Here is a 17,945-nt window from a genome sequence, read left to right as displayed (position 1 = left end):
TTTTTTTCCCATATTGTTGACATATGCAAAGAACTGTTCAGTAATAATTGGTTGGGGAAATATTTTATAATATATTTATATTTTTAATATTATAAAACATGTTATAATAAAAGGAACTCAGCACAAGAAGTTCATAAGCCATCAAGGACACTTTTAAAAATGTAATTAGCCAGGCCCATTTTAGTGTGCCACAGTGATGCAATTGAAGGCACTGAGCATCTGTCTCTGGAAACAGCACATTAACACTGTGTGTGTGTGTGTGTGTGTGTGTGTGTGTGTACGCACATGTGCATGAAAATGCCTGCATGAGCCTATGTCTGTGCAGGGTTTAAACATTTTTTCACTGAGATACCGTTTGCTCTATTTTAGGATGAACTTAACTAATCTTACCTATGAAGCTAGATGCCGTCAGTATTACCTACCATTTGGGAATAACTGCAAATGTGTGACCTGGCTTAGGCAACGGTGTGCTATCACAGCATAATGCGCATTTCTACTATATCATCATCTCTCAAGGTACAGTTGAGGACCACTTACATCAGAATAATCACGTTGGATGCTTATTAAAACACAGATTCCTGGGCCCCACACCCACCCAACTAAATCTGGGTTTGGGGGATAAGAATGGGAATCTGTATTTGTAGTAGGGATCCAAGTAATTCCTAAGCACCCGAAAGCTTGAGGATTCTTGCACTGGGTGAAACTCTTTGAGGCAGGGACTTTCACTTACACATCCCTGAGCTAGCACATGGCACACGGCCAGTCTATGGAATTCATCAACATGTGTCAACCTAGAAATTTTCAAGTCATTAAGAACTCAGACAACTTCCAGTTCAGACTGAAGGGACTGTGGTGGAGGTGTTTCTCCTCAGAGGGCGGGAAGCTGCAGCAGGAGTGTAGGGTGCTATGGCAGGGACCACAGCTTGCTCACTCTCAGACCTCCGGCCCCCAGCTCAGTGCCAAGGAAGCCCAGTCCACATTTGCAAAATGAAGCAGGGCAGTGTGATGTGCTGGCATCCAGCAAAGGCAGAACAGCTACCCAAGCTCCACTGGCCAAGTTCCCTACTCACTGCTACTACTGTTGTGGAGAATCGTTGTAACAGTGAGGACGTGCCATGTGACTTTCATGGCTCCAGGAGCACTGTCAGTCAAGGGTAAAGTGGAGATGAGCTGGCTCTAAAGGTTTTACTGCCACGCTTGGATGAGATGTAAACAGGAATCCCTGAATGTGTTCTGTTGATGTCTCTATCTCCTAGGATAGTCTAAGGATGTAAACACTATGTTTCTTACTGGCAACTATTCCTGAATAGAAACAATTTTGACTAATAGAAGCCAGAGACTGGCCTCGTGAAGTTCATATAATGTTTGTTACATTCAGCAGCAATTCTGCAATGGCGAGACCTGTAGTTCTGTAAAACAACAGTTTTGTGTGCTAGGTAGAGTCAGTTCTCATCATCCGAGGTAGTTATGTTCTGTAACATCACTGTGAATTAGCAAATACTTGCCTGCTTCCCAAAGAAAATGCAAGGTTCAGTTCCTGGGAGCCTCTGGTTACAATATTTTCATTAACCAATCAATACCTACACTTGTTTTATGTGTTTTGTTTAAAGATGCCTAACTAAATACATATTGTTGATTCATTAACATTAAATATATAGCCAACAGCACTAGAACTCACACCTGAACAAAGCTTATGTAACTCACACTTGGCAGTGTTCTTGCACTTAGGAACTCCAGACAGCACTTAAGCGCTTCCCTGGGGCCATTTTAAAGAGCGAACCACCAACAAAATCCACACAAATGTGAAAAACATGGCACTAAGTAGACCACCAAAGGAGGCTTGTTCGTGGTGTTATAGGAAAGTGGTCCTGATCCAGGTCCCAAGAGAGGGTTCTTGGATCTCGTGTAAGAAAGAATTCAGGGCAAGTCCACAGTGCAAAGTAAAAGCAAGTTTATTAAGGAAGTAAAGTGGTGAAAGTGCAGCTACTCCATAGACAGAGTAGGGTGTTCCTGAAAGTCAGAGGAGGAACACATCCACCCTAGGTACATTACTCGTATACATGGGGAGATGTGCTCTGCTATGAGGATTTGTGATAAAGGAATAATTTTCTTAATTAATGTGTTTTGCAAAAATCAATATTATCTTTAAAGAAAAATCAGGAATGCCTTTCTTCTCCAGATATTGGGATATCTGGACACTCCCCAGTCTGGGTCTGTCTAGTAAACATTATTAATTTGACCCCTAAACCGTGAACATCTAGAGGCTCAGAATGCCTGACTTTCTGGGAAAGCAGCCCAGCAAGTCTCAGTCTCATTTTCCCAGCCCTCACTCAAGATGGCGTCAGTCTGGTTTGAACACCTCTGACCATGGGATGAGAGCTGTGACAAGAAGCAGAGCGTTGCCTGGTTCAGCCTCAGCTAGAAACACAGTGGAGTGGTAAAATCTTTCGATGTTCTGTACATATCCTTGAATGACCACAAAAGTACCATGGAGTATTGATTTGGGGGCTACAAAGAAATTTCAGCAGATAGGTGGATAATGAGGATCCACCTATCTGTACTTCCTACTTTTCCCTCTGGAGCTCCTCTGGGCCCTGTTCTTCCGGACTCTGCTCTGGGAAGCAGACACAGCAGGACTTCTGCATGGTGACTTCCTGTCCGGTTGCTGTCGAGTTTGGCCAACGGCAGGCCCCAGCAGGATGCTGGGGGGGCAGGAGGAGAGTGAGGTGGGCAGTTACTCCTTCCCTCCCTGTGTGGGTGCCCTGAGGAGTCCTTTACTAAAAAGCTCACAGGTCCTGCTAGGTGGTCCTTCTATGTAATTTTTCCCTTTCTCCCCCGTTATTCCTAAGGTTAAGGGGCGACACCCAGCTGCTGCTAACCTCGGGGCACTGTAACATTTCTTGTTGGCTTCCCTAAACCCTCTCTGAACTTTTAAAAACAGTCCCTTTCTTAGACTTTCTTCAATCTCCCAACTATGCTACCTGCATCCTTCCAGGACCTCGGTACTGCATTCGTTAACAAGGGAGGGATCTCAAAACTACATGGGCCACGGGGAATTCTGACACCACAGGAAACTCTGAATTCTTCAATCTACACAGGCTCAGTCTCGCGAAACAAAATTGTAAATAGGAATTGGAGGTTTCTCTTTATTAATGAAAAGCAGCTGGAAACGAGTCTGCTCTTTGGATCAGAGTCAAGGAAGGTGGAATTGGTGCCAGTAAAAACTCATTTGAGGCCTGCTGCTAAGAGAATTGAGTATTTTTAGGTAGTGTCCCTTTAAAAATCACTTTAGGAGAACATCTCAGGCATTTAATTATATCTAATAATGTAGATTAAAAGGGCAATGCTTTTTATTAAACTGTTATACAGTTATTTCCCATCAGATTTTCCCCAAAGTCCTTCCTCTCTGGCAGAGATTTTCATCTCTCTTTTTCTTGCAACATCCTGGCAGCCAATGCGAAAACGTGCCTGGTAATTTCAGATGTCTTGCCTTTTAGAACACGTTAGTCTTTCCGCTCCCCGTTAGTTTCAATCTGGATGTGCAAGGTTCGCTCAGGACTTTATAACCCTGCTGTGTCACATCCTAATCACCACAGATTGTCATGTACTATGGACCTTGTTAAAGATTTTCTAAGTTTATGCTTCAAGAACAAGGTGACGAATCCATCTTCTGAAAATAGCTGATAAAGGGTTCCTTGTCACAGGCTTAGTTATTACTTAGAGGGGGCGCCATTCACTATTTCCCCAAGGCTGTCTGCACTTGATATCACAGGCTAATTCATTAGGCGCTAACATAATAACTATCTCAGCCTATTACTCAATCAGATGAACAAATGCAAGCTTCCTTTTATCAGCTCTGCAGGATAGGTCACTAAAAATGGTCTACTTTCCAATCCTTAATTGTTCCTGGCATCGTTGCTTTCCTTATCGAATTCTGAACAAAATGGCACACTCCAGAGGTCTGCCTTGGCAGAGGCGCCAGGGTGTTTCTGCAAGGAGACAAGGCAGTCACGCCTCTTCTCAGAGAAAAACTCAGTCGATATTCGCCTGAAGCGAGGAGTTCAAAGCCAGGACTATGTGGGCCTTGATCCTTCGGTGGCAGGTTCCATATTTGAGAGTCAAAAGTAAAACAAACAAAAAAGACCATCCACCCAGGCCTTTCAAGGTGGAGAAACAGCAGAACTGTTAACACCATGTAATAACCCATCTCTTTCTTTTGTTGTAGGATACCTAGAAAACTTTATTGAGGTTTAAATTATCTTAATATTTAAACACGAATTATACTCAATATGTTATCCTTTTAATTCATGCTTAGTTTTTAATTTTGAGGGCCATTTGAGACTAGACAATTTACAACAGTGGTTCTTAAACTTTTTGAGCTCAAGACCCCTTCGTAGATTTTAAGATTTATGGAGGACCCCAAAGTTTATGTGAATGGTCTCCCTCAATATTTACAATACTAGATATGAAAACCGAAACAAAATTAAGATTTACTTATTAATTTAATGAAAACAATAAACCTATTCCATGTTTTAAAAATAGCATTTTTAAATAAAAAAGGATTTTTTTCCCAAAAAAAAAGAGTGACGAGTAGTACTATTTTCCATTTTTACAACTCTCTTTACTGTTTGATTTTGTAGGATAAGCCCGAATGTGCATCCATTCTGCACCCAGCCTCTTTGATAGGTCGTTTGGGTCACTGCATACAAAGGAAACCCAGCCTCAGAGACCTTCAGTAGCAAGCGTACCGGCCTCAAAGACTCCCTGAAAGGTTCCAGGACCACGCTTAGAGAACCACTGAATTATGGCCTAGCTCATGTCATGAGGATGTGCGTTCAAGGGCCCGCCTCCCTGGCATGAGAATGGTTAAAAGCCCCAGTATCAACCCTATGCCACACCACTGTGGCCCTGGAAGTCAGGATGAAGCAGGTGTAGCAGAGGCAGAAGAGACTGACTCCTTTCTTGGTTTGCTCCTCCACTCCATGGGAGAAACTAGACAACTTCATTTTCCTTAAAACATGGGCAGGATTAAAAAGCTTTCCCTCAGCTGTTTCATTCTGCCCTGGGCTGAAGGGGGGCAGGTGCACACAAAGAACCCTTCAGGCAGATAGGCATGGAAAAGGAAACAGAGTGAATGCCAGCAGAAAACTGGCATTTATTCAAATATCTAGTTTTATTTCAAAACTCTCCAGTTACAGATAAGTGGCTGCAAGGCTAATCTGTTTTAGCAAGAAACTAGAATTTGCAGAAATTGCTATGGTGATCTAATGTCAAACTTGCTGTTCTCTGTAGGGGGTGGGACAGGGTGGTCCTGTCTCCTAAGGGCCCATAGGACCTGGGCCACAGCACACAAGTAAGACAGGGACCAAGGCCCTAGACAGGGGTTGCTATGACCAGAACCCAAGTCTGGCCTCTCATGCCTTTGAGTTTGGCCCTGGGGAGATGACTGGTGCTGGAGACATTAATTTAAAAGTCAGATTAAAACCAAGAAAACTCATGAGCCAGAGAAATTAACTGCTATAAATAATGAGAAACTTTATGACCAATATATTGGAACTTTTACTGGATGCGTTCAAGTGCTGAGCCTCACTTCACTACAATCTAAGCCCTCACAACCTCTTTCCAAAGAAAAGGAGGCACTCCTAGAAGAGGAGAACGGCAGAAGCTTTTGCTGCTCTGCCTCAGTTTTCTGGTGAATCATCTCAGTTAGAACTACGTGTATAAGCAGCAGCTACAGGGAGGAAAAAGCCCTGGTCTGATGCACTAGCAATGCAAACAGCAAGCTCCCAGATACCCCAGTGCCTGAAAGCCCACGTGAGTCCAAGCACGCACCTCGTTGAAATGGACATCCTGCATCCCCACGTCTTCCATCATGGAGGCCTCCTCGTCGATGTTTGGGGTAATGACCCTGAAGGCGGTGCATCCTTGTCTAAACATGCCTAGGAAGAGAGGGAGGAGGGAGAGTCAGAGTTAGGAACCTGAACATGGGTGAACCTTGAGGGTTTTTCCCGCCCTGTGTGTTTCTGTGTTGAATGAAATAACGGATTTTGAAATCTCTTAGGCACCATGCCAGCATTCACGGGGGTACCTGTGTGCTTTTCGTCCCTATAGTGAACCCTCACCTCTTTCACTTTCTTCTCCTTATCCCTTTTTAATTTTTTATCTACCTGGATTAAAATGTATGCAATCTCTAAATATTAAACTGTAAATAAACTGAGGAATAGGTATTAAATTAATAGTAAAATAACAATACGTGAAAATTTGACTTGGTAGGACGACTTGTGCTGAGATAAGAAAAATGAAGGCAAAGCCAATACAGGAGAGATGTATGATTCAAAAAGACCTGTTTCCTTCAAGCTGCCACCTCACCCACTCTGGCCGGGGAAGAACACATGTCTCAGATGAGAGCTTCCCCACACAACCCAGGTGTAGCTCCGTGGCCATAATGGTGAGCAGACAGGCTGCCTTAGCTGGTTCCCACCCCAACAGCCCTGGGGTAGGTGGCTGGCTGCATCAACAGAGCGCATGGATGCCTGGGCACTCTGATTCTCCAACGGGAAAGGGTGTCAGCTTAGAGGCAGGATCAATGTCTGGGATAAGGATGTTTCTGAAGCAATGACCGCCCATTCAGGACCTTTCCTCATCTCACAGTCACTGGAAAACAGCTTTACGTCAGTTGGACCATGTCAGCTATGCAAAATGATCAAGTGAAGAAGGGCATGAGATGTTCCACTACTCTATTTTGAGATAACTGTTCACAATAAAATAAAACGGAAGTAAAAACTTGAATTGAGACTTCTGCATTTAGGGAGAAAGAGGAACACAGGGCATTTTGAAATCAAGCCTTGAAAACATAGATCCTAAAGTCAGAGATTTTTCTGCTGCACATGATCCCAGGTTTCCACACTATTCATGGATTACCTAGCATCTGCCACTATCCCTGTTTAGTTTTTATTTGTTATACGGAAACAAGAGTCCCCCATGAAAAGCGTTAATCTAGGGGCTTGAGGATACATTAACATACAAACTAGAAAATTAAAAACCAACCACCCTGCTTTAGGCTACGGAGTACACTTCACCACTAACTCGGCGCCAGTGGAGTGACCAAAGTGGTGGCCAAGGTGCTTTCCTCTTGTGCCCACGGGAATAGACCACCAGCCAACCAGAGAGCCACAGAGTCGGAGGGAAGGAGAGTGAAGTCTGTCCATGCAAAGTTGAAAGGGCAAATCCCCCACCACGGGAGGGCAGGTGACCAGGCAGGGGGTCCCCGGGGGCTGGGCTGATCCTCAGGCTCACCTCCCCGGCTCCTCCTCAGGCAGGCGCTATGGCTGTGGGGGAGAAGGGGCGGCTCCCACTGGACTGCTTCTAAACATGAGGAAATGCATCACCTGATAAAAGGTCTCGACAGGAAATAGTACTGGTATTAAATGAACATGGAGCCCTTTCCAAATTTTTCTCTTTGGGGCTCTGCTGTTTCATTCCGAATAGCCAGCTGCACCAGAAATATAGTTTGTGGCCTTGGCATCTTTGGTTTCACACTATTTCTCACTTCGTACGTCTATTCCTCGTTAGCCCAGATCTGGTGCTGCTGTTTCTCCCATGTAACTCACGCAGACTACCAGCTTTTCTAAGAACCTCAGTATTCCAAAAATAAATGTCACCATTTGGGGCTGTGCTGATTGTGGAGTGGAAATGTGCACCTGCTGTTTAACCACAGGGAACCTGTGAAAGGCTTCACGGCCTGCTCATCTGGGAACAAACGCAGAGTGCACAAATGCAGCATCACGCCTTGCCCCCTCTCCATCCTCTGGGAGACAAGGTTTCCACCAGAAAGGCTGCCCTCTCAGACAATCAAGCCAGCTGGGCTGCATTGCAGAAATGCTGTCTGATCATCTCCCGTTACAACTTCTTGATTGCCTAATCGCTCCAGTGGGAACTATCTTAAGGGAAAAGTATCTTCTTAGCGCTAGATTTGGCCAGATGCAAAACTCATTAACTAGTTTTTGCAGAGTGAAGCCGTCAGAGGAGGTTACAGGACAACATGTCATCTACTTTTCTGTCTGGTCCTGGAATTTCTGCTGTGCCCACCAATTCAAGCAAACATCACGCCAGGGGATAAAACAATGAATCCACTTCACAAACACACAAATTCCCACCTTCCAATCTTCCTGCATGGCTCTCACTTGTCTGCTGCTTTGTATGGCTTTATACTAATTAATGTCACAAAACATGGGAATAATTCCTTACCTTTCCGGGTGAGATATTCTGCCACCAGGGCTGTCACATGGACACAGCACATTGCTGCCTATAATAGAAGAGACACGCCTCAGAATCATCGTTCATAACAGCATGTCACAATGTCCCACACAAACAGAAATCTAATCCATGTATGAACGTCTATATTAGATCTCAATGCACCAGCTAATGTTTCTAATAGCTGACATCTTCCCTTTTGAAAGGAGCGGAGCCACTCACACAAGCTGAAAATTTGAAATTAATTGGGAGTTGAGATAAATGGCAGTAAATGTGCTAAAACTTGTTTCTATATAGAATTACTACATTTGGAAAGTAAAAGATAAAAGCAGCATTTTTCTCTTACTATACCTAATATTTCTGCATTATTTCTCTCAAAGCGAAGAGGATGCTTTGAAGAAAACATGTGCTCCTCCCTAGATTCTGAGACAATGGCTCAAATTTCAGGTGCTAATATATTTTTCGCTTGACTTAAAAATTAACAGCAAGTTATAATTGTTTCCAAACATAAAATTCTAAATAAAAATCATAATTTAACCTTAAATCGGTAACATTATACATATCTTAAATTGAAAGAAAAAAAATTATTTTCACCAAATTGCCATGGTGTTATAAAGATCAAAGACAGCTGTTGGAAGTGAACCCGCTGCAAGGTTCTAATGCACGCGGTTCTGTGCCTGTCAGCGGGGTGAGCGCCACCGCGTGGTGCCCTCTTCTAGACCCTCACCCCTAGCTAGCCAACAGACACTGGCGGAGGCTGCTCCACGTGCACGTGTGTCAATGAATGTCAGCAGTGTGGCATGCACTCTGATGTGTGCAGAGAGAAGTCTGTTGGAGAGTGGAGTTATGCACTGTCCAGTCCTCAGAGGCAGAGTCCATGCCTCCCACGTGTGTCCCTCTTGCAGTGCACAGCAGGGTCACATGCACTGAACAGGCAGGAAAGTACATGACGGGTTTCTGAGCACATACACAAAACCAGACACGGCAAGGGCAGTAAGAAATCTTATAAATTAGCTGCTTTCGTCCCCTATTCACTGGGTATACTGGGTTGGGTGGTGTCCCCCCAAAATTTATGGCCTCCCTGAGACCTCACAATGTGATATTATTTGGAAACAGGCTCTGTGTGGGTGTAATTAGTTAAGATGAGGTCATACTGGTGTGTAGTGGGCCCTAAATTCAACATTACTGGTGTCACAGAAGAGGAGAGGAGACACAGGGACCCAGACACATGGGGGAGGATGCCACGAGACCACGGAGGCAGCGACTGGAGGGATGTGGCTACAAGCCGAGGAACATCAAGACTGCTGGCCACACAAAGAGCTCAGGGACAGGCATGGAACAGGTTGTCCCTGAGGACATTTGGAGATGCGACCCTGCTGCCACTGCAATCTTGGACTTCTGCCTCCAGAACTGTGAGAGGATACATTTCTGTGTGAAGCCACTCAGTCTGGGTACTTTGTTACGGCAGCCACATAAAACTAATTCACAGAGGAACAGCTGAAGCTCAGTGAGTTCTTCCTTTCTTTTTTTTTTTTTCTTTCTTGAGACCTAGGCCACATAGGTCATTAAAGAATCTTAAATTCTTAGAACCATAGAAAAATTACTTCTCTTAGTTATTCCTTTTTATTATGGCCAATGTGCGGTTTACATTAAATTTATAGTCAAACAAAACTGTCATGTTAATGTGTACTTTTTAGCATATTGAACTCCTTGAAAAATAAATATGTAAATATAGTTAAAATTTTCAGACTCAGAGTATGTTTATTAATTCAAACGGTTATAAAAGTTTAAAAGTCAAAACTTGCTTGCTATAGTAATACCGTCCATCATACCTAAACATCTCAGGCACAGACACTGAATGAGTTCTCCTGGGAGCACAGACTGCCTTACAGCCAACTGTTTTCTCCAATTCCCCATTTTACAGATGATGTCATTGAACAACAGAAGGGTTAAAAAACTGGCTCAATGTCACAGAGTTAGTTAATATTGGATCTTGGATTCAAAGTCCAATATTACTTGTACTGGAGCCCACACACCCAACTCCTGGCCATGCAGTCTACATATGGAAACACATCAGCTCTGCAGAGAAGGGAGTGCTGGAATACCTACTGCATCCACAAAAGGAAATGGACTACCTCACGCAGGAGAAAGCAACACCTGTCATGACCTTGAATAACAGGAGGAATTCATTTTATCATAAAATAGCCGAATTTTAGAACTACAGAGGAGTTTTGATGTGTATTTTAATTAGCAGGAAACTGTATGAATAGGTTTAAGAGCTTAAACAATTGCTCTTCAGTGGCAAAAATAACCTCTTACGATTTGTTTTAAATTATTAAAATGCTCAACTAACTATGAAGTCACCCTGAGTCTCATACTATTTAAAGTTTTGCACATTTTTAATTGGTTTTTGATTCATGGGATAATTTTTCTCAAAACTGGCTTATTTTAGTGAATGGGGCCTCACTGTTTTTTTTGTTTGTTTGTTTGTTTGTTTGTTTGTTTTTATCAAAAACCCGATCAAGCAGCTGGCAGGGCTACCTCCGAGAGATCGCCGTTTTTGACGTGGATCCTGGCCATGCTGTCGAGCCACGTCTTCCTGAGCTCAGGCGTGCTGGCATAGGATTTGGCCAGGCTGTACTGGAGGTCCACCAGCATCTCCGGGTCATTCTCGTGTTCCTTCATCTGGGCGGTGGCCATTAGCACCGTGCGTATCCTTTTGGTCAAGTCCTTCACATCGGAGGAGAAGCTGGTGTGCTAAAACAAGGGTGGAAGAAGAAAGGACACGTGGCTTCCTCTGTTTTCTGCCTGTCCATATGCACCTCAGGCGCTGAGGCAGAGTCTTGGGGTGAAACTAACATGGGCCAAGCTACCCACCTTGATGAGCCGGTCACTGTTGGCACAGTTGTTGATGATAGACAGGGACTGCTGGAATCTGGTTCCCCCAATGCCAACAACGTCTGCTATCAGCTGGCTGACGGATATGATGACCTTAGGGACACACAAACATGAGCAAATCAATTTGCTTTCAAATGACTGCCCAGGCTGGGCTTCTGTGTTCAGTTAGGATGTGCCTGAGGACAGGGGACAGTGGGGGCTGGGGGGGGTGCTTTGAGCAGGGGTCACTCCAGTGTGGGAAACAATGTCTGAGGTACTTTCTTCCCCTTTAAGAGTAATTCCAGAAAGTGATTCTGCTAGCCTTAAAAAACACTGTTTGCAAAGCAAAATGCCGATCAGGAGAGCAAAGGGAGGAGGAGAATGAGATAAGCCCATCCACTTACCTATTACCTTCTCCAACCAAGAGGAAGACATGATTTCTTTCTCAGTTTTCAGTTTGAACTTACATGTATTAAATATGCAATGGGTAGACTGTCCTTTGCAATACTTTATCAGGACATGGATATATTAACTATGCCATGGAGGGGCGCTGTCTTTTTTTGGCTCTATGAATAGCACTGCCTTTACCCAATTGCTTGAGCTAAAGCATGGAGTCCATCTTTATTTATCCTTTTCCTTCACCACACCCAGGTACAATTGGTCACCAAATGTTGTCAACTCAATCTCCTCTTCCTTCTGACCTCACCATCCCTGGTCTAGGAGAGCATCCTTGCTGACCTAGCTTTGACAATGGTCTCCCTAGCTGAGGTCTAGACTAGCCTTGACCCATCACCAACACTGGAGTCCAGAAGATCTGTCCAAATATGCCACGATTTGGATATGCAACCATGGGTCCTCCTCAACTCCTTCTCACCCATATTCTAAACTCTGCAGTAAGGAACGTGTCTAGTTCCCCAGACGAGTGCTTCCCCGTGGTTTACTGTGGCCTGGAACACGCTCACCACTCTTCAACCATGAGCCCTATGCATCCTTCACATCCTCCGGGTGCCCCTCCTGATCCACTCAAATTCCTCTACAACAGCAGTGGTCACACTTGTGCTCTAAGAGTTCCAGAGCTTGTCTGTGACCTCCATTAGACTACACTCCATGAGGGCTGGGAGAGGGTGGTTTTGTTCATGGTTGTATCCATGAATGCTACGTGGACCACAAATATTGTTTCCAAAAAAAAAAGGGTAAAATGCAGAGATGGAAGAGGGATCCCTACCATGTGTTTGTAGAAAAAGAGAGTTTACAACAATACGGAAGTTTGGTCATTATCTTGGCTGGCTCTCAGAGCAGAGAATTTAGGATGCTTTAACTCTGGAGAGAGAGCAGATGTGTCAGTAGATAGAGGACAGAAAAGAACCACTTCAGTTGGGCTTTTTGTTTCTTACCTAAAATGTTTACTATTAAGCATCCTCACATAGGTTCTAATACCTATGTGAGTATTAGATAAGACAGAGCCCCCCCGTGGCATAGTTAATACATCCATGTTCTGATAAAGTATTGCAAAGGACAGTCTACCCATTGCATATTTCACACAAACGAAAATGCAATGGAATTTTAATCAGTCTGATATTGATTCAATATTTAAATGTCAATTTACCAACAGAAACGTATCTCGGGTCCAGATCTTATAGTAATAGAGCGTGAAATAAACCAAGCCAGCAAATGTGGCTTCCCAGTTTTCCAGATCTTGCAGTATCTTTATGACAAGGGAAATTGGTCAATGTGATACTCAAAGTTTTCCTGATACAGCAGGATTGCACAGAGTAAATCCGTATTGGAAAGCTAAACCACACACACTTGCAAATGTGTCCGGACAAAGGACTTCTTTCCAGTGTAATCGAAGTTGTTCCTCATCAGGAAGTAGAGCAGCTGGGAGGCCTCGGTCCTGATGGAGCTCAGCTTGGAGTTGCAGCACTTGAGAATCTCGTAACACAGAGCCGCACACATGTCGGCTCTGCCTTCATAGAATGTTGAGGGAAACTAGACAGGATGAGAGGAAGCAGATAAATCACAGACAGGTCAGTGCTCGGTAATGTACCCCTCGATTCCGGGGGAAGGAGGAAAACTTCTAACCATCACCCATGAAGCAACTTACCTTATAAATTAAGGACCTTAAGGCAGTGAAGACATTTTTTAAAGCCGTTTCAGACTGATGTTTTTGAAGAAAACACAGGTAGACATCAAAAACTTTTTTCATGAGAGGATTATGTCCATGGTCAGCCAGGAGCTGGTTCTGAAAACAGACATCGACGGCTTTGTTAGACATACCAGTCACCTCTAGTAGGTTTCACGCAATTTCAGGCTCAAGAAGTACATTTTCTAAGTATTAAGACAACTTACACTTCTTTAAACAAACTGTGCCTTGAATCCTCTAGGAAAGTACAGAATTCTTTTGTAGAACGAACTATCAATACATTTATGTTTTGAGGCTAAGCCTCCCAGCAAACTATAATACAGTTGAAAGGAACACTTGCTTAGTACTGACTGGGCTTCTACTTATTAATATGTACTCATTTTTACTGTCTACTAGCAGCTGATACAGAGGTGTCATTTGTGACATCTTAATTCCAACAGGGAAGTGCCATCACAGGTATGCGTTAATTATAGATGGGAAAAAATACTCAAGTAAGGTATATGAACCAGGGCTTCGAAAAGGGAAAGGTGATCTCCCCGGGCCTCTAAGGCACTCTGCTAAGTTATGAATAATCAGAGAGTTTGGGAAGGTGGAAAATGTACAGGCTTTGGTCAGGTACCACTTATTATAGGTGTGACTTTGCCAGGTAAACTGAGTCTCAGCATCCTCATCTGTAAAACGATGACCCTAAAACTGACCTTGAACAGTGACTGTGAAGACGTGAGATCAAGTGGAGAAACCATCTGATGCGTACTGTGGTCTAGCTCAGTAGGTGATATCTAGCACGGTTTTAACATTTGTGGATTTTACTTATCAAAGAAAAGAAGACTATAATCTGCCTCTAGTCACTCAAGATTTCCTTGTGTCAGTAGAAAATTCACACAAATTAAACACTATGGAAGCCTGGTTGGCTACAACTCCCATCAACTGCAGAATATACACAGCAGCTAGAGGTGTGGCCCAGCAAGCAGCCAGGATGAGCTTCGTGTCTAAATCTGCACGACACTGAAGAGCACCGCTTTCCAACATGGACAAGCTGTCTGAACAAAGCTCTGCAGGGGAACGATATGTGTGTGCATTCTGCATAAGTAGGCAGATTTGATATTTATAAAGAAAAGAAAATGTCAAGAGGCCAGTATCTCAAACCAATCTTACAATTCGGCCAAATGAACAGGGGTGACTTACGTCCATATGATTTTGCTACATAGGAAATTATGCTTGCAGTCATAGTTTCAGAGCAACATCTACCTTGCCTTGTTGGAGGGAAATTTTTCCTCAAGGAGTAAGTTTTTGTTTTTTTTAGGTCCAGTGAATTGTGGATATATCACAGCTGACAGAACACCTGGAATTCACAGTGATCTTTCTATCATGAAATACTACGGTACCACATTGAACTCCATCATGTGAAAGGGGAGCAATTTAATGAGCAGAAAGTAGAACTATTTAAATGAATATGATCTAATTCTCAACTATGAGCAGCTGTTCACATACACACAAAAAAGTGATTTCCAGTGTTTGAGGAACTGCTTACAAGTTTTATCTATGAACGCCATTTTCTCAGGAGCTGTAGTTTGAAAGCCTTGCTTTTCTCCAATGTATTTACATTCCTAATTATGACTGGATTAAGTTTTGGGTGAATCTGGAGGTGACCTTTCATTTTCTTAGCACTCTTTGCTATCCAGGAGATATGGTTTCTATAAAAATTCCCAAGCTTCCCAGTTCTGCTATCTGAACTGGCCCATTTTTCTAATGTTTCTCTATTTTTCCCATGTTTCTCTACTTGAGCTCAATTTCTCCTCCTTTCCCTCTCTATGGTCATGGCCTTTACTTCTCATTTTCAGGATTTAGTCCTCTTCAGCTCTCATCTCAAAACTTGTTTGCAAGAATGGAGTTAAAGCTCATTTACATTATGTATCCCATAACCTGTTGTAAACCTCAAATACATACAATAAAATTTATTTTAAAAAAGACTTAAATAACCTCCATTTAAATGAATAAAGGACCTTTTGTCCCAGACAAAAGGGACAGTTTCCTAGCTACTTGCCTTTATTTTCCAGTCACTTTTCTTCCCTCTTTTTCTGTGTCTCCCTGCTGCTTTCTCATCAAATAGAAGGTAACATACACTAAATACAAACACATCTTTGAACATTCAGAAAGGCCCACAGGGGGCAAAAAGAGCAAAACAAAAATCACCCTTAACTGTTCCACTCAGAAATATCCACAGATAACAAGGCAGGGTATCTTATTTCTATCTTTTTATCCCTAGAGACTCTTGCTGAAGATGGGAAATTTTCACTTAGGAAATTAAATGACACATTAGAATAATATAAAGGCATGGCTTATTTCTAGCAATAAAGTGGAGCCTGCTTCTCCAGGAATTCTCTGTCTTGGATTCAGGTTTGACCATTGTAACACGGTCTCTTATGGAGCTTAATCCAGGAGACGGGCCTTTCAGCAAATGAATGCTCAGTGTCAGTAACTTCTAAAAGACCCAGGAACACAGAGGAAAACAAACCTTGGGTGTCCAAATGAGGTACCTGGAACAAAGTTAATTTAAGACAGCAAACTCTTCCCAGTCAGACAGCATTTATCATTATGTACACAATTATTGTAAAATAACATTAAAAAATCAGTTTGGAGAAGAGCCATTTCTGTTATAGATGCTTGCCAATCACTAAGATGACCTAAGCCCCATGTGTCTGCAGACCAGGCTCATGGTTGAGCAAAGCAGATCACAAGCTGCCTTGCAAGCCTCCGGCTGCCCATGTGCTCCTCCCTGTCTTGGTTCCTATTGCTCCTGATTATGTGTTAGTTCTCACTGCTCAGTTCAGATCAAGAAGAGGTACTAAATGGAACTGCTAAAAACACATTTACAGATTAAATCTGTGAACACATTAAAAATATCATAAACTACTTGAAGGCCAGCATTGGTTTGGGATTGTGTTAATAACAGACATTAGAAAAACCATATTTTTCTGCATGTGACAATCTGTTTACAAAACAAACCCTTTTATGTACTAAGTGAGATAACATGTGTGAATGTGTCCAGATTTGTATATATCTGATATCTGCTAAGTGTTTGGTAATGTTTTTCTTCTGTCTGCATAAGAGATCATTCAAATACCTTGATCTTTACACAACTCCATCTTTCTCTCACACACAAGCACACTCACACACATCTGACTTAGTGGAGAACAAGACCTTTGGACAGACCAGTTGTGTAGAGATCTTGGGCAAATTTCCTAATTTCTCCCAGCCACAATTTCCTCATCCATAAAATGTGGGATAATTCGATCTATCAGGCAGAGCTGTTATGAAGATTAATGTCTGAGGCACAGAAGGCACTCAGTACATAGCAGGAAGCTAATGTAATAATAATAACCAGAATTCTGGGTTTAAATCTTTCAGACATTTTTTCTTACTAGGAAATTGAGTTCTGGATTGTCTTTGGCAATCTATTAGATGTAGCCAATTAAGAGAGTCAGTAACCACAGAGCTATACCTGTTAAAGATGACTTTCTTGAATTATGCCAGCTCACTCACTGTTCTCTCTCTTCTGATATGGTCCAACTGATACCTCAACTGAGTAAATATTTGCAAAGAAAGATCCCAGTGGCTGCGGTGCTAATGAGCCTCTCGTATCTGTGAGTCTGAGCTGTGAGTCTGTGGTAAGACTGTCTTACCACACGGCCCAACATCCAGTAATGCCACAGAGCGCACCATCCATTCGCCTACCTTCTAGTGGGGGTGCTGAGCTTTAAACTGGAAACATTTTTTGCATGCAGGCATATAAACCTGGACAGAGATCACCTTAGCTCTAGAAGCTCAATTTTCCTTGGGTGTCTCAGGGATCAGGCTCTTTGCCACAGGACCAGTGAGGAGCAAACACAGGTAAAAGTGCTTACTGTTAACCTGGAGTTCACATCTGAGCCCCTACTACCTTCCCATTCCCAGACTGGAGGCCAGATATTTAGAGATCCAGGAATAGTGACAAATACTCTTCTTTACCACTCTGTTTTTTTTTTTTTTTGAGACGGAGTCTTGCTCTGTCGCAAGGTTGGAGTGCAGTGGCGTGATCTTGGCCCACTGCCACCTCTGCCTCCTGGGTTCAAGTGATTCCCCTGACTTAGCCTCCCGTAGCTGAGACTACAGGCACACACCACCACGCCCGGCTACGTTTTTTGCATTTTAGTAGAGACGGGGTTTCACCATGTTGGCCAGAATGGTCTCGATCTCCTGACCTCGTGATCAGCCCACCTTGGCTTCTCAAAGTGCTGGGATTACAGGCGTGAGCCACTTCGCCGGGCCTCTCTTCTTTACTATTAAGTGAGAAACTTGAAGGGGGCTGAATTAGAACTGCAGGCTGCTGGGTAAGGAAACCGTCACTGTTCTCATAGGTGCACTCAGACTGCGCTTGTGCCCCGTGTGCCTGGAGCTCACCCCATGCTGCTCTGCAGCTCCAGAATTTCCTGCTTATTTACCTGGTGGGGCACAGGCAGAGAGGGGAAGAAGGTGTTGCCACTGCTGTTCTGAACTTAATGATTCATGTTTGAGACTGATACAGGTACGCATGGCCAGACATTTACTTTTAAAACCTTCCTTGCCTATTTACTAAGAATTTTTAACTAAAAATACCCACAAGAAAAGAGAGGTTCCAAAGCCTCTTTCATGT

At 43.2% G+C, this 17,945-nt stretch overlaps 1 protein-coding gene and 1 long non-coding RNA gene across 4 annotated transcripts in view; one reads left to right on the top strand and one right to left on the bottom strand.

Annotated features, from left to right (window-relative positions):
• DOCK9 (dedicator of cytokinesis 9) overlaps window positions 1–17,945 on the bottom strand; it is a 184,794-nt gene that overhangs the window by 26,219 nt on the left and 140,630 nt on the right. Inside the window, exons 41-47 of one of the 3 annotated variants that reach the window (XM_011993804.1) lie at window positions 13,235–13,372; window positions 12,937–13,119; window positions 11,131–11,244; window positions 10,795–11,010; window positions 8,248–8,305; window positions 7,297–7,362; window positions 5,833–5,939 (exon numbers count right to left, since the gene is read on the bottom strand). In XM_011993804.1, coding sequence (XP_011849194.1) covers window positions 5,833–5,939; window positions 7,297–7,362; window positions 8,248–8,305; window positions 10,795–11,010; window positions 11,131–11,244; window positions 12,937–13,119; window positions 13,235–13,372 — 882 coding nt within the window. Of the gene's footprint in view, window positions 1–5,832; window positions 5,940–7,296; window positions 7,366–8,247; window positions 8,306–10,794; window positions 11,011–11,130; window positions 11,245–12,936; window positions 13,120–13,234; window positions 13,373–17,945 lie in introns of all 3 variants that reach the window. The other 2 variants (XM_011993806.1, XM_011993805.1) reach the window with 2 other exon arrangements.
• Window positions 13,670–16,186, top strand: LOC105549325. The gene is made up of 3 exons (XR_001007530.1): window positions 13,670–13,729; window positions 14,577–14,654; window positions 15,934–16,186. It is a non-coding gene; the product is annotated as an uncharacterized LOC105549325 (long non-coding RNA).

The sequence above is a fragment of the Mandrillus leucophaeus genome, unplaced genomic scaffold, assembly GCF_000951045.1.
Source record: "Mandrillus leucophaeus isolate KB7577 unplaced genomic scaffold, Mleu.le_1.0 Scaffold434, whole genome shotgun sequence".
In the NCBI taxonomy this organism is placed as follows: Eukaryota; Metazoa; Chordata; class Mammalia; order Primates; family Cercopithecidae; genus Mandrillus; species Mandrillus leucophaeus.
Note: the sequence above shows the minus strand (reverse complement) of the source record. Positions and strands in the feature narration are given on the sequence as shown.